General features: G+C 38.6%; 1 protein-coding gene across 2 annotated transcripts in view; it reads left to right on the top strand.

Annotated features, from left to right (window-relative positions):
* Window positions 1–15,618, top strand: part of CTNND2 (catenin delta 2) — a 700,253-nt gene that overhangs the window by 615,375 nt on the left and 69,260 nt on the right. For both annotated transcript variants that reach the window (XM_050891195.1, XM_050891194.1), the window contains exon 16: window positions 3,445–3,595. In XM_050891195.1, coding sequence (XP_050747152.1) covers window positions 3,445–3,595 — 151 coding nt within the window. The remainder of the gene's footprint in view (window positions 1–3,444; window positions 3,596–15,618) is intronic.

The raw sequence follows: 15,618 nt of genomic DNA, 5'->3' as shown, positions 1-15,618 counted from the left end.
TTTTGAGGCATCTCAATTTGAGCGTTCCTGAAATCCGCACAGCGCAGCATAATTGCTTGCAGAGACTTGTCCTAATTGGCAGCTTAAGGAAAGAGACACAGACAGTTCTTACCACTTTCCACATGGAAAGTTCTCCAGAGACTGTTGCAACAATTAATAGACATTTCTGTCTTTCTGCGTAAAGTGCATGACTTGAAAACGCAGATGAAATGATAGCAAATCACACATTGAGGAGTCTGTGAACTTTTCCCAAAGCAGATTACATCCTCTGGAAAAAGAGAGCTGGGGGGGAGAGGAATGCGCCGGGGAGAGGAATGCGCATGGGAGAGGAGAGGTTTCATACATACTTTCCTCTCTTTCTCCCATTGTTTTATGTATGTGTGTGCATATACGCATCTGTAAAACATTATATCTGGATTTTTCCCCCATGAAAACTTTGGAGCTGTATTTTTTACTATTGTGATCAAATTAATTGGTTCATTGCAGATGCTGAAGGCTTGCATGTCATTTATTCAGTAAGGAGGTTTATATTTTCTCTTTTTTTCATACTGAGTTATTTCAGTGTTTCTCCTACAACATCTTCTACTCTCCCTAGGGTTAAAAAAGCCCATTTCTTAATTTGTTTCTTTTAAACTTTTGTTTTGGAATGGATGATGAAAATACTACAACCCAAGAAGTCCATTGTAAACCTGGGTTTCATGAAACAAGTGCTTGAGTTTTCCCTTGCTAGCTGACTAAAAAAAAACGAAGGAAGACTGTTTACTGAGGTTTTAATATGGAAGTTTTTATAATATAGTGAATAATCTATAAGATCATTTTAGATTCTCTCTGGTATTGAATAGACACAAATAAGGTTTTTTTAAAAAACAAACACTCTCACTGATTCCCTCTGTAGTCCGTATTGGAGGCGTTACATCTGTGATGTACTTTTGCAATGAATGACAGCATCTTTCAGTATACTGTCTGCTAGCGTGAACTCTCACCTCAACCAGACAGGCTCACTCCTTTCTCAAAATAGTCTCACTGCTACCATGAACTCTCACTCCAGCAGTGACCTTGTAATCACAGCAGACACAGCAGAGGCCTCCCCTGGGAGAGGTGTAGAAAATACAGCGATGGGAGTTTTTAAGTGCAAAGAGCTATTGCTTTGGACACTCCCAGCTGCAGGTGAGACTGTGTTTAACTGGCAGGTAAATACATGTTTATTAAAACAGGAAGCTTAGAAAGATTAATTTGGTGTTTTCATAGCATCCTTTATATTTAGTATCCCATTAAAATCAAGGTATAGGAAAGAAATTACTTTTCAGCAGGTACTTTCTATTAAACTCACTGATCTTTAAGATGTGTTTTAGTTTTTTATCTAATGATCATCCTATACACTGGTTCTAGAGAAGAGACTGGAGGAGGGAGCATAGAATAAGATCAGTCAAGAATCCTGCTACCACTTCTCTCACCTAAGAGCTCTTTGCTTTGCTGCAGAAAATGATGGCACATTTACGTTTTAGTCATATTACAGTACTGTGCTCAGTGATGCCGAGAACCCCATGTCCCATTTACCTGACTTGAAAGCTTATCGTAACCATTATCACTTTCGTCTACAGCAAAGTCCAGCCAGCTGGCTTTCATTATGCATAGTTACTACAGAGGAGAAATGATAAAATAATATTCTTTAAATGCTGGTTTCTTTTCCTTTTTCCCAGTTTCCCCTGAATGACATCACCTGGAATGAATTTGCACTCCAGATATTGCAACATTGCAGCCCTTGTCTGCCTCTGTAGCTACTGTTCTTATCATAAAATATATTCTGGCTTTTGCTATTCAGAGCACCTGTCTATAGTGTAAACAGATGCTAGCTTTTAAAGTGAGCACTTCAGCTGTGGTAAGTAGAGGTCGTATGCAGAGGTTAAGCATGGTCTGCTGACAGTGAGTGTGCTTACCTTTTTCTAATGCTTTACTTCATGGAATTTGTTTTTACTCTTTCTGTTTATGGAGGAATGCTATTGCAACATAAGTGTTCTTTAAGGTGTGATCTAACTGTTCTTTAAGGAAGTTTTGTCAAAAGAAAAGGGTCATCATGATATGAAAATCCTAAGGTTTATCATCTTAGTTTCTGAAATATTTGAAATACTTCGAAGGCTAAGGGCTTCCAGAACTTTGTCGTCACCTTCCAGGTACAATGGCAGGATAAGCATCCATGCCATAGCACTGAAAGGAGGGAGAAGCTCTGCTTCAATAAATTCCTTTCAACTATCAGTACAAGGAGTATGAATGTGAACTTTGTGAAAATTCCACATAAGAGTTCAAGATGTGGGAAAGAATATATGTCTAGTAGATGGCTTGTTTTGAAGCGAGCTGTGCTGAGAAGACCTGCATATCCTGCAGGGGTCCAAACATCTCAAATTTGACAATACTTATAGATTTTAAAACAAGGTCACAGTTCTGGTCTTGTTTACATTTTTTCCAACTTCTGGAGCTAACAGTGGAATGAAAAAGAGGATAGTGTAGTTAATCTTTCATCCCTTCAGGTGCTGAGAACCCCAAGTTGTGCAGCATTGGATGGACCTCCTAGTCACGGCACATTGCACAGATCCCATCCACGGAGAGGTTCACTGGCATGATAGTCTTTAGACCTCTTAGAGGATTTTCTTAGAAGTGAACAACTCTATTTGTCATTTCTGTCAAACAAAAAGGATGTTCATATGAGAACATGCTGCTTCACTTTGAGATAAAGACAAGGGCATGCCAGTGGTATCATGACCAGCTGCCAAGTGGGAGATGCCTACAGGCTTCTCCGATTTGATCAGCTGCTGGGTTTATCTTGCAGCCACGTGGTACAGGCAGCACAGCACGGCACAGGCCTGCGCCTCCATCAGGTCAACTCTTACGTGAATCTCTAACTCCTCAATGTACAATAGTCTTCTAGTTAGGACCACTACAGGTGCCAAAACCAGACATTTATTTGTCCTCAATGTTGCTTCTGAACAAGTTGACAATCACAAGAGAAATTCTAACAGCATTTTCATGTTTTTAGACTGAATAGTTCTTATGGTAATAACAAAGAAATACTCAGACCTCTTGAACATGTTTTGTAATACATATTTTTTAATATAAATTTTGTTGTTTTAGCAGTGAACCAGCATCATTAGATGTTGCGTAGGAAATGCTGATGCAAAGCAAGCGGCCTGCAGACTTGGGCTGTAAAAATGTAACCAGGTGTGCTAGGAGTAAAGTCAATTCATCATTTAATTTCTCTGCCACCATAAAAAATTAGTGCAGATTTCCAAATCAAGTGGTTGCCCAAATCATAAATGCAATTATTTCCCCTCTTTTGCATCCACATGCTTCTGTTACTCCTTACTCTGTATCTGTTATAACCTCAGATGCCTTGCTTTATGTAGTGGATTTCTCACTTTCTTCTTCACACTCTCCCATGTGTCTTTACAGTGGTCAGTGTACATCCGCGCTGCTGTCCGCAAAGAAAAAGGATTACCAATCCTGGTGGAACTGCTTCGAATAGACAATGACCGGGTGGTATGTGCAGTTGCTACAGCTTTACGAAACATGGCCTTAGATGTCAGAAATAAGGAGTTAATAGGTATGTTCTTTCCAAACAGTCTATATATTCTGTGGGTTTGGGGGTTTTTTTCCCAGTTTGCAGCAGAATGAGCACAATGAAAACAATTATTCTCACATTTCTAGCACAATTTCTTTAATTCTTTCTCTAATGTGTCATATTCAGATTTAATGTGACAGCTTAGTGCTATATTGCAAGGAATTGTTAAATTAATTAAACATCATGCAGTGTTTCATGATCTGTCATACTGTAATCTCCAGAAGAAAAGCAATGGCTTTGTTCTGCTTCAGCACTTCATTCCTAAGGTGGCAGTAGCGCTTGCATCTTCCAGATCAAGGATCTAAGCAGAGCAGCCACTCCTGATCCTCAGATTATCTATTGCAAGTAATTTTGGGGTCATGAAGTGACAAATCATAAAGACTTTAAGATGGTTCCAGGAATTTACTGGGCAGATTAGTAGCTCCAGCAAGAGAACTGGGAGATGCTTGATTCACAAACACATATGCAGTTAAGGAAGAGTACAATAATTTACATAAATCATTGTTGCCCCTGAATTCTGATGGTATGGTAAGCAAACATCTTGGGGTTTGGGGGATTTCTTTATTTTGTTTAGGTTTTTGGTGGGTTTTTTTAGCTGAAATTCATCCAAACACTGTGGATCATTGAACGTTTATTTTCATGTTCTGTCTTTGAAAAATAATCACTTCCTTGATTTTGAACTATTTCAACAGTCATGACAAAATTATTTCTACTTCTTCTGTACATTAAGAGCATATTTTTAATTCATTTTTGCTAACTTGTTAATTTGTTATCATTACAGCATACTTCTCCTCCTCTGCTTTTAATTACAGAATTCCACAAATAGATGCTTTGGTCATAATGTTTTATTATTTGTATCCAATGCTATTTCAGGGTTAGTGCTTCATTACAGCAATGCTCTGCAAGTTGTTAAAACAAGGCAATCACTCTTCTCACGTATTGTATGAACTAAAGAGACTTCACTGACAAAACGTTGTAAAGCAAATTAAAGGTAGAGGTTGGTGAATAGTGTAAACCTGCTGTGATTGCCCAGGGCTTGAACTCAAGACTGATGCCTTACCTGAAAGACCAGCCTGCCTGGTCAGCTTTTGCTCGTGTTATAGTTGATAAAATTGGCATGAAATTAGATTTGTTCTATGTATTGTGTTCAGCTTTCAGGAAGCAGGATGCTGCATGTGTGTTCTTAGTGGTTTTTTATTGTTTTCTAGGAGTTTTAAAGTAGAAATTACTGTTGAAGCAAGTGTATCAGGCCATCTAATCTGGATTAATAACAGACCTTTTTTTTTTCTCTCATGATCCTACCTCCACATTCAGTCTATAGCATGTCATAGTCTCTATTATTTAACATCTTATGCCTTTATTTGTGGGACTTCCTCTACAGGGTTCACAAACCACATTCATACTGAGTTATCTTCTATAATCTCTATCCCTACTTATTGACATCACAAAAAACTCTTTACAGTTGAATTTACAGAGTATAAACATGGTTTGTAATGCCATGAATTAGACTATATATGGTTGCCTTTTCTGTGCTCTGATTATTATTTTTTGGTTGAAAGTTTTATTTCTTTCCCAAATCTGCAAATTTCATTTAGGAAAGTAAGGCTATACATGGGAAATTGACCTGTCTTAATATGAAGTGCCATTCAAAATACTGGGTAAATTATGGATAATAAGCTTGCACAACCTCAACATTTTAATATTTTAAATTCTTGAAGAACATGTGATATAAACAAAGATGAATTCTAAAAAGGTGGAAAAAGTCTGTTGAAAGTAATTACCTAATGAATTTATTTATGTAGCCAACTTGTAATAGCTGTACAGTGCTGCTCAGATTTAAGTTATTCATGGGGTGATTCTGGGGAATTGAACTTCATAACTGCAATACAAATTTGCTGCAGTTTCAAAAAAGTCCAAACATGCCAATATGACAGGGAAGTTATGACTATAATTCCTGAACCATTTCAGCTGTGATCTTTATATGTTCATTTCTTTGGCTTTCATCATTGAACTTCAAAGAAACAGTAATAATGGTCAGTAGTTCTCGTTCTTGAATATTTTTTAGCAAATAGGGCGTATCATAGAGCTGATTTTCAGAAGTGCTAAACACCTGGAGAGGTCAAGGATTTCAGCTCATGTTGTAGGTGGTCCATTTTTGTGAATGTTACAGTTCCACATATTCTACAATGCCTTAACTGTTGTTATGGAAAGCATGACTCGGAAGGGGCTTCTTCAGGTTAGTCACTCAAGCATCTTTCTGCCTAAGCAGAATCGACATCCTGTTTATCTTTCCTCTTTGCACTTTTTGTTTGTGCATCACATTCTTGTGGTGACAAATTCTACCTCATGAACTGGAATTTCCCCGTTAAGATAACCTTTTTTAAAGGTGAATTTTCCAACTGTATATATAGTAAAATGACATAAGTAGAATTGAGTTGGTTGGGGTTTTTTAATGCATCTATAAAGCTTTCTTTTCAGTGGTGCTGTGGTTCCATTCCCAGCTGACAAATTTTTACTGAATTCCGCCAGAGAATGAAATAATTCTTTTTGCTACTGCCAAGCAGCCCATAAATCAGTATGGAGGCACCTGGCAAATATATCAGAAAGCTTGCTAAAATCCGGACTCACCTGTACCGAACTACAAAACAAACAAAAAGACCCTTTTTTTCAATGTCCAGAAGTTTCTTTCTAGACTTCATTGAATTGACAAATCTGTTTGGTTTTTCACACAGATCTATCAAGTGTGTTGTTACATTGCTAAAGGTCAGTGCCAGGCTTCTCTTGTAATTTATCTGAGCCATCCCCATAACAGCATTTTCTTTATTTATAGTGAGGTCTTGTTCCTGGGTTTCATTTCAGGCATGTTCCATGTCCTTAAAAGGACCCTCTTTTTTCTCCTTCTCCATCACTTTTGCATTGTGCCACGTCTCTCTAGGCTGAGACAGTGGGCGTACTCATCTTTCTCCTTCCCAAAATTAAACTGTACTCGGACAAAGACATGGTAAACCTGGCCTACTTAGTACTGGCACTAGGTAATCTAATACCCAGTTTTCCCTCCTTGGGCATACTGCCCAGGTGCGTTCCTGATCACAGTCAGACCACATTCATTTTCCACTTGCCTTTCAGGACCCTCGTCTGCATGAAATAGTACCCACTCTATGTTGCTTCCCAAGAGCGCACCCCATGGGAAGGTTTATCAGCCTTTTCTCTCTCCCAGCAGTACCACAGCTGAGGGAGGTGGTGCTGTGGGTCTTGAAAAGACCCACTACTGATATTGCCTGTTTTGTTCTTCTTAGGTTTCAGCAGTCTAGGCTGCACAGCACCCCTGTGTCCCTCTGGTACCCCAGCATCTTCCTGCTTCTTTTCATGTGCTCTGTAAGCATTTTGGAAGGCTTGTTTTCCTTCCTCAAAGCAGGTTCTGTCTCTGCTAAGCTTCTCCACAGGGCCATTAACTTCTCCCCCCAGCCCCACTAGATGCCTCTGAGTTGGCCAAAAATCGCATTTTTTTGCTTTTGATCGTTCACTTAGATAGAAGAAAGTCACTTTTGTCCCACAGGTCCTCCAAGAGCTTTGTTGATGACCTCTATGCGCTTATGTCATCCTCATGTTCCTTCCTTCTTCCTTTGTCTTTCCCTCTCTCTTTCAAAAAAAAGGAGGAGGAGGGGGAAGTAGAATAACAAACCCACCCTTCTGTGTCCCTCAGCGCTATATAGGTGCCTTAATTTGAGGGTATGGCATTATTCTCCCTCCCCCAGGAATGTCGTTTTTAACTTGAGGATTACCTGCAGACCTGCTGCTTCTGGCAGTGCCACAGCAGGATGCCAGTCAGGCCAGCGCCTTGCGCCGGAGCTGTCCCACCGTCTTTCCTACAGTGAGCGCGCCTACAGACTTTTATTCTCTAAAGCCACACTTTGTTGGAATGATGTCAAAAAATTGCTAACTTAGAATATGGTTTTTTCTTTAAGTAGAGGAAACTTGGATCAGCTGGGCGGCGCAGAAAGGCTTAAAAATAAATCTGACTCCTGTAAACAGCATCTTTGCAGGATGAATTGTTTCCTTGCAGTCTGCTCCAGCAACCTTTAGTGGCTTTCTGATTCAAACACCTTCCACACAGTCCTCTGGGCTTCTAGGAAACTTTCTGTGGATCATCTGAGCCTGCACTGTAGACCTGTGTCCTACTTTAGACAAACTCTCTTTTCCTCCCTAGAGTCTCCCAGCCAGCACCGGTGCAGCAGCCTCCCTTCTTGCTATTCCCTCTCCCCACTCTGCATGTGAGAAGGCTTTCCGAACCGAGATTCCCCACTCGATCCTGGGGAACGAGCCAGCTTCATCTTTCTTTTATCTGAAAAACAGCTGGCAGTTTTCCTATCTGCTGCCATCCACGACCTCTTTAACAAAAGAGAATATGAAGTGTACAGTTAATTGAAAATGTTGTGACTTGTTATTCTACCTACACAAGCCGGTACAGACTGTCCCTGTCAGTGAAATTTTTAAAGGATGAATCTCTGTCCCCAAAATTTGCATTTGCATTGCTCTTGTATATGCATGGCATTTACCTTTGATTTTAACTGACAATTATTGTGGCATTTTAAAGTGCAGTAGGTGGTCTTTCATAAGAGTTAAGCTGATTTTTCAAGCTACCCTAGATGAGAAATTTGACACTATTCATGTACAGCAGAATATGTACAATATAGGATTTGCCCCCTTGAAGTACAATTTGGAACTTGTATTAGTATTGTGTTTCATACTGTTTAGTGATAAGTCCACAGGGTATGGGGCTTTGGAGTGAATGCAGAGCTGGAGGTAAATTTTATAAAATTTCAGTACACAGTTTTGTGCTTCAGGTCTTTCTATCAGTTTTCGCTTATCCTGACAGTGGTTTCTAATGCTATTCTGGGTCAATGTTGATTGAGAGAAGTACTGTACTAGTAATTCAAGAACACCATTCTTTCTCTTGGCCTCTTGGCCTGTATTTTTGTGGTTAATAAAAGATGTTTTTAGAGACTGGAAGTATTTTGATCACTCACCCCTGAAAAAGAAGGAGGACTATTCCACTTAAAGGTTTTTGTTGACTTCTTGTCCTGTGTAGAAGATATGTCCTTATGTATGTCTTCCCTTAAAATCTGTAGAGAATCCATGTGTCTATTCGGGGCTCTAGATTCTAGGGAGTTTGATGGGATAAATTGAAGTGTTGCAATACTTAAGACATCCTTTTTGTGGCTATCCCTGTAAAAGCATGATTCAGATAAGTGAAGTTAGTGGTACAATTTCTGCCACCTTCACAAGGTTTTGAATCAAGTCCTGAAACAAGGCCTGTAGCAGAGGTCATTTTTTAAGAATTGTTCCTGAGTTGGGGGCTACAAGGTGTCAGTACTGAATTATTCTCAGTTCGCTACTCATCTGTTGGTAATGCAGTTATAAGATGTACACAAAATTCAAGGATAGCATATCAATTAAATTGTTACTTAATGTGTGTTGGAGCCTGCTTAATCTTGCTAGGGGTCTAAAAGTTCATTGTCCAATATAAGATACCTGTATTAGACTCCCTTATAGTTGACTGAGAGAGAGACTCCCAGAAAGTTTATTTATTTTATCTAACATGCGATAAAATGGATCTCACCCTGTATTACTGTCTCACCATTGTTGAGTGATGAAAAAATTCTAGGGAATGTCTAAATTGCCACTGAGTGTATGCCTTGCCATCTCATGAGCAATGGGGATCTATTCGGGTGCCTGAAATAACTCGTGTTTGTTTCAAAGTTTTATTGCTAATCTTGAGAAAGTTTGATTGAAATATATATCAGGAGTTCACAACTCTAATGAATTGTTAGACTTACAGAATAATTCAGGTTGGAAGAAACCTCAGGAGGTCATCTTGCCCAGCCTTGCACTCAAAGCAGGGTCAGGTATGTTATTTCAGAGTGTGATATTGATTCACATTTGGAAAGATTTGCTTTCAGCTGTTAGGCTGAAAACATATCAGAAACAAGCATTTGCATTCTCACAGCAGAACGTGACTCTTCTGGAGCATAACTAACTACATGGGGTTCTCCTATCTTAGAACATGGCCGCATTTTAAGACTGTAACTTTGTTTAAGTATTAGTAATAAATCCAAGTGAAAACAGTGTTCAGTTTTGTAGTTACAGGAACAGCAGCTATAAGAAATTCTAAGTCCTAGTAACGTACATTGATAGAGAATATGGGGATGGGTTGGGAGATGATTAAATCAAATATGCAGCTTTCATCCCACTTGGAGTGTCTACATGCAGTTTTCTCTCCTTTTTAAATGTGAGCACTTCTGAATTTCTCACACATACATCTGCAAGGATCTGAAAGAGAGATGATGAATTTTTTTATTTAATTTTTAATTGGCTTATAAAGTGTCTTAGTCACTGAAATGTTAAATTGACATAAATTCGCAATGCACAAGATGCCAGAAAGCATTCATCAGGAATCATAGACATTTGTTCAGAAGGTGAAGGCAGACTATATGCTGCAATTTGTTTAATTTGTGTCAGTTTTTATTGCACTTCATTTGTTATGTTTAATAGTTGAGCTGTGCAAAACCTATATTACAATAAACAGATACCTGAATAAGAAGAGGCTGTCATCAACAAGTTGATTTAGGAAATTGAAGATATGGTCATGCATTAATAGCTGGTGCTCCTTACTCTATAGCAATGAAGAGAAAGATGTTATTTAAGGTGGTAAATGCATAATTAAGCTTGATGTTTTATAACACCTATATGGCAAAATCCAGACTCCCTGGCTTCTAGTGTTGTATACATAAGTTAGCTGAGAATTTAAACTGATAAAATTTTAAATGTTAAATATTTTTTTCATTACAGTCTAAAAGCCTTGTGTCAAGGAGATTTTTTACTTTTCCTGTGCCATTTCTGCATTGCCTTTTGCTCCAGTTTACCTCAAATATATTTCTGACAAGCAGACCTGGTAGTTATAGAGGTTAAGAAAGGTTTCCTTCCTCAGTCATTTCTTATTAAATAACATTCTCAAGTGAAGGGATTTAGGGGGAAAAACAGGATTGGTAAAACTGACTTCTCGTTTTTAGTATCAAAATCAAGATCAAGCATTTTCAAGACTATTTACATCTGAACTTCCCTATTGCCTAAGTATGGCTGTCTGGATTTGGAGGAATTTTTCTCTACTGTGAACCATTGAAAAAAACTGGTGTTTCAGCTAGTCGGGTAGGCTTCTGCTGTGGACAGTAGAGAAAAAATGGCACCTCTAGGTGTTCATCCCACTTACCTCTATCACCTAAAGTCTTCGATCTTGCAGTGGAATGGGTCCTGTGTGAGAACCTAGAGAAGTAGCCAGAGACTCAACGGCTAACTTTTGGGTGACTGAATATAAGCAAGTAGTATCCCATCAGAAGTTGTTCTGATAATGCAGAATAAGTACTGTCCTGCTCCCCTTTAATTAGCTCAGCAGACTTTGCAAGGGCAATTAGTGAAAAAGCACTACGATTTTTCATTGTCACTCAAAACAACAGAAATAACTGTATACGGACTCAGATCTAGGATAACAAAGAATACCACTTTCACAGATCTGTTTTTCATTGTAATGCCAAGTCAAAGAATCACACAGTATTTCATCTCCATAAAATAAGATCAAGATGCCTCACAAATACTAACCATAACCCAGCCCTAGGTCAGCTTTTCCTCGTAGTAACCTGGTGGGAAATGCCTGGAAAATGCCTGTATTTCTATTTTAAATGCCAGAGTCTCAAAAGAATCATCTTCAGTATTGCACCATGACAGCCTATCTAGATGATAGCGGTAATTTTAAATGATGCCATATAATGTTTTAAGGTTTATAAGCCTTAAAGCCTTTATTACCGGTTTTATAAGTTTGTATTCACATTCAGTATTACTTAAGATTAAATGCTGAGTGCAAGTCATAAAAGTTGCAAAATCTTGTGGAGATGGCCCAGGAAAACCTAGATTCAGTGTGACTGCCAAAAACAACACCACCAAAAAACAGCAAGCAGCCAGTGGATGTGTCTTTTCACTTCATTGATGTGCATTTCACACATGAGAAAGTGCCCCAACCCGCACCTTACCTTTTGTTTGAGATAAACAATTCCTGTTTGATTCTGTTCTTCTGCACAAGGTAGAAAGCAGTTAAACTGTAACTGTATCTACTTTTCTCACTCAGAAGATTGACATTTCAAACAATTCAATATTAATTTTCATCCGTGTTTCTCAGTATGTTTATCCTCAGAAGTGCTACTTATCTTTTGAAAATTCGGAGTTCTGATCTAAAAAGTGCATACAATTCAGTCACATATTCCATAAAACATACAAAGGTAGAAATGCAAATGTCACAAACTGCCAAAGTAATTTTAAAAGTACTTTTAAATCCATGAGGAATTATCCTGAATCTGCAAAGCGGTTTTGAAAATCCAAGTTTTGTGACAGCCTTACATTAACAGATAAGTGTATCAAACCAGATGTTTCCAGCCTGTTCTGTATCAGCTTCAATTCATGGAACGGTGAGCTAGTTTTATTCTGTCTAAGATGCAAAATAACCTTTTCTCCTGAAATCCTTATCAACTTAAGCAATTTTCAAATTATAGAAATTACATATATGGCATTTTTTACTAAAAGCATTTTTCTTTGAAGAAACTAGAACTCCTATCCTATTCATGACACATGTCAGTGAAAGAGAGTAGAACATGTCAGGTGAATTAGCATTTGATAGAGGAAAGTAACATCCTTTTCTCCTCACATGTGAAGACCCTGGGAATGGGGCTGGGGCACTGTAGTTGCAAAGGATGTTGGAGGTAGAGCTGAGAAATGGAAAAATTAAAAAAAAAGGGGGGATTAATGTGTGTTGATTAAATTTAAGCTATCTATAGATTGCTTCCAGTCATAGTAATTTTCTCTGTGCATCTACGTCATTGCACTCTCTAAATTAGTGCAGTTGTTCTTGTAAAATCTCTTGCAATCCTAGTTCCTGAGTTGACAGGTGAAGTGGTGGTACACAATGTCCCTCTCCCCACATGTGGCTTTTGAGACATACTCAGACTTCTATTTCAGTGTCCCCAAACTTGTCTTCTACATGTTTCAGAGTGGTGGTTGCTTAAAAAGGAAGGATGTTAAGGAGAAAACCCAAACACCCTTCACAAAGGTCACACTGGTAGAAAACTCAAGATTGCAGGGACCTAAAAGATTTCTATGCCCCTGCACAGGAGGACTATGCTGACATGGTGTAGCCTAACACAGAAGTAAAATACCTGTGGATATGCAACACAGATGTTTGTTATCATCCATTAGACAAATATTTGCACCGTAAAATGTCTCATTTTCCCAGGATAAAAATATGACAAAGGTAAAAGGTATCAGAGAGTCGGTGTTCAAAGAATGCAAGGTTAGGAAACAGTACGGATGTCTGGATTCTTACAACTGGCATTCTAACTAAATCTCAATGCAGTTAAATTGAATTTAGTTTTTCTTTACATTCCTGACCATTAGGTGCTTACACAACATTAATGGTTGTTAACAGTTGCCCCAGTATACGCAGAAGGTGATTGCATTTCTTTGTTGGGTTATATGCATTCTGTGCCAAAATACGGGTGATCCTAGGGTTAGTTTATTCTTTGACAGTTATAAAAAGGGAACTCAGTCTCGTACTTGTTCGTTTCTGCATGGCATCTTCAGATGCTGATGTTTTCTTACAGAATAATTCTTCTTCATGAAGTACTTTGATGTAGGATTTGCTTGCTTGTAAGAACTAAGACATACACTAGTTGTTTCCATCATTTATTATGGGTTTTAGTGTTAAAGGCTCTTGTTTCAGATAACATTATTAAAACTTCAAATATCCTTTTGATTACAGAAAGCAGAATAACGGTCTTTTGCTGCAGCCTTTACAAATGAATTCTTGCATGTCCTCATGAATATTGTACCTTTATGTGCACTTAGTATCTCTAAAAAGGCACTGTCTGGGACTGGCTGGAAGCACTGTTACTATGTGTTAGCTTTCCGCTCATTTCTGGGGTTCTTTTGGATACTAGTTGAATAGGTCTCAGACTAAATCAGCTTGCACCCCTACTTACCAAGCAATTTTTTAAAAAGTCCAAATCTGCTGTTTCATGCTTATAACTGCTGGGATTGAATAGCAGCAGTTTTGTAATAGGCAGTTACAAAATATTAAAAGGGCAACAAATTCTCACCATCTCAGATAAGTGAGGAAATAATCAATTTGCTAGGGGCCTTATTATCATAATTCCATAAGGTAAGACTGTGATTCTGATTTAATATCTCGATGGGCTCAATTAAACAAAAATAAAGAAATGTAGTTTTCCTCCCAAGGAAAGCCTAGAGAACCCGTAGAATCAGCTTCAAAGCCCCATTGATCTCTCCATGGCATCTCTATGAATTTATTTGAAATCTGGAATTACTGATACAATCTTTAGTGTTATTATGTTTTTCATTTTCCTTTTGCTTCCTCTTGTGGCTGCGTTATGCAAAAGATTGTGCAAACATGAAAAAGATAAAATGACTACCCCCTACAGTTAGCAATTTTATATATGTATAATGTATAATACTTTATAATGATAGATCAGACTTCGGGAATTGATCTAAGAAAGCATTTTTATGCATCACTGCTTAAACCCATGCTTTTTGTTTAGAAATGTAATATGCGTAGTGCAAATTGAAAGATCAGGTTAAGACAAAAGAATACAGCACTTTGTTAAAACTTAAAATTGAAGGCATTTCTTTTTTTAAAAGAAACTAGATAATTGAATCTTTTAGATGTGATCCCTCCTGTACTCCAGAATGAAGATTTCGAACAAACTTAATCAGAGAACCACCTCCAAAGAGATCGTTTTGAGAATTTTCAGTAGATTGTGGAGCCCTGCCCTACAGAGAGAAATGGAAATAAAATCTGCCTCGTTGCTGGTGCTTTATAAACCCTGATGAATGTGCAGGGAAGGAATCACCAATAAAATTCAAAAGTTACTTGCCTTTGTGGGCAGTCTTAACTGTTGAGTAATTGCTAACAGTCTGGGATACCTGTGGGTACTAGATGATCTTGTGCCAGTTTACCTCCTTTTAGTCCATGTAAGCCTGGAAAATAAAGTTAACTGGGTAACTTAAGAAAATGCATTTAAAAAATAAACTCACTTTCTCAGTTTGTAGGGAAGGCTTCAGTCTGCCAGTGCAACAAAAGACAAAATTTGATCTTACTGAATCCTTTGGGTTTGGAAGGGACCTCTAGAGGTCAGCTAGTCCAACCTCCTGCTGAAGGGAGGTCCAGTAAGAGCAGGTTGCTCAGGACCTTGTCCAGTTGATGAAGGGATGGAGATTCCTCAACCTCCCTGAGCAACCTGTTGCGTTGTTTGACCACCCTCATAGTAAAAATCCTCTTCCTTTTATCAGTTGGAATCTCCTGTGTTCCAACTTGTGTCTTTTGCTTCTTTTTCTTAGACTGTGGAACTCTAAGATGAGCCTGACTCCATCTTCTCTACACCATCCCATTAAGTAGTTGCAGACAACAGTAAGATCTCTCCTTAACCTCCTCTTAAGGCCCAGAAAATGCAGTTCTTGTATGCCATGTGTTCCAGCCCCCCAACTGTCTTTGTGGTGCTCCACTGGACTTGTTCCAATATTGCAGCGTCTTTCTTGTACTGGGGAGACCAAAACTGGATGCGATACTCTAGATGCAGTCTAGAGGCAGAATCATTTGAGTCTAGAGGAGGAATCATTTCTGTGATTGGTTGGCTAGACTCTATCTAATACAGCCAGGGATGTAGTTGGCCTTCTTTGCTGCAAGGGCACATTGTGGACTTATGCTCAACTTGTCCACCAGCACCCCTAGGTTTTGGAGGTTTTTTGAAAACCTGCTTTCCAACTAGTTGACCCCCAGCCTGTGCTGGTGCAGGGGGTTATTACATCTTGAGTGCAGGACTTTACATTTGCCTTTGTTGAACTTTGAGGTTCCTGTCCAGCTGTCCATCTGAATAGCAGTCCTGCCCTCC

Source organism: Gymnogyps californianus, chromosome 2 (genome assembly GCF_018139145.2).
Source record: "Gymnogyps californianus isolate 813 chromosome 2, ASM1813914v2, whole genome shotgun sequence".
Taxonomy (NCBI): Eukaryota; Metazoa; Chordata; class Aves; order Accipitriformes; family Cathartidae; genus Gymnogyps; species Gymnogyps californianus.
This window is presented reverse-complemented; position numbering and strand designations above follow the sequence as displayed.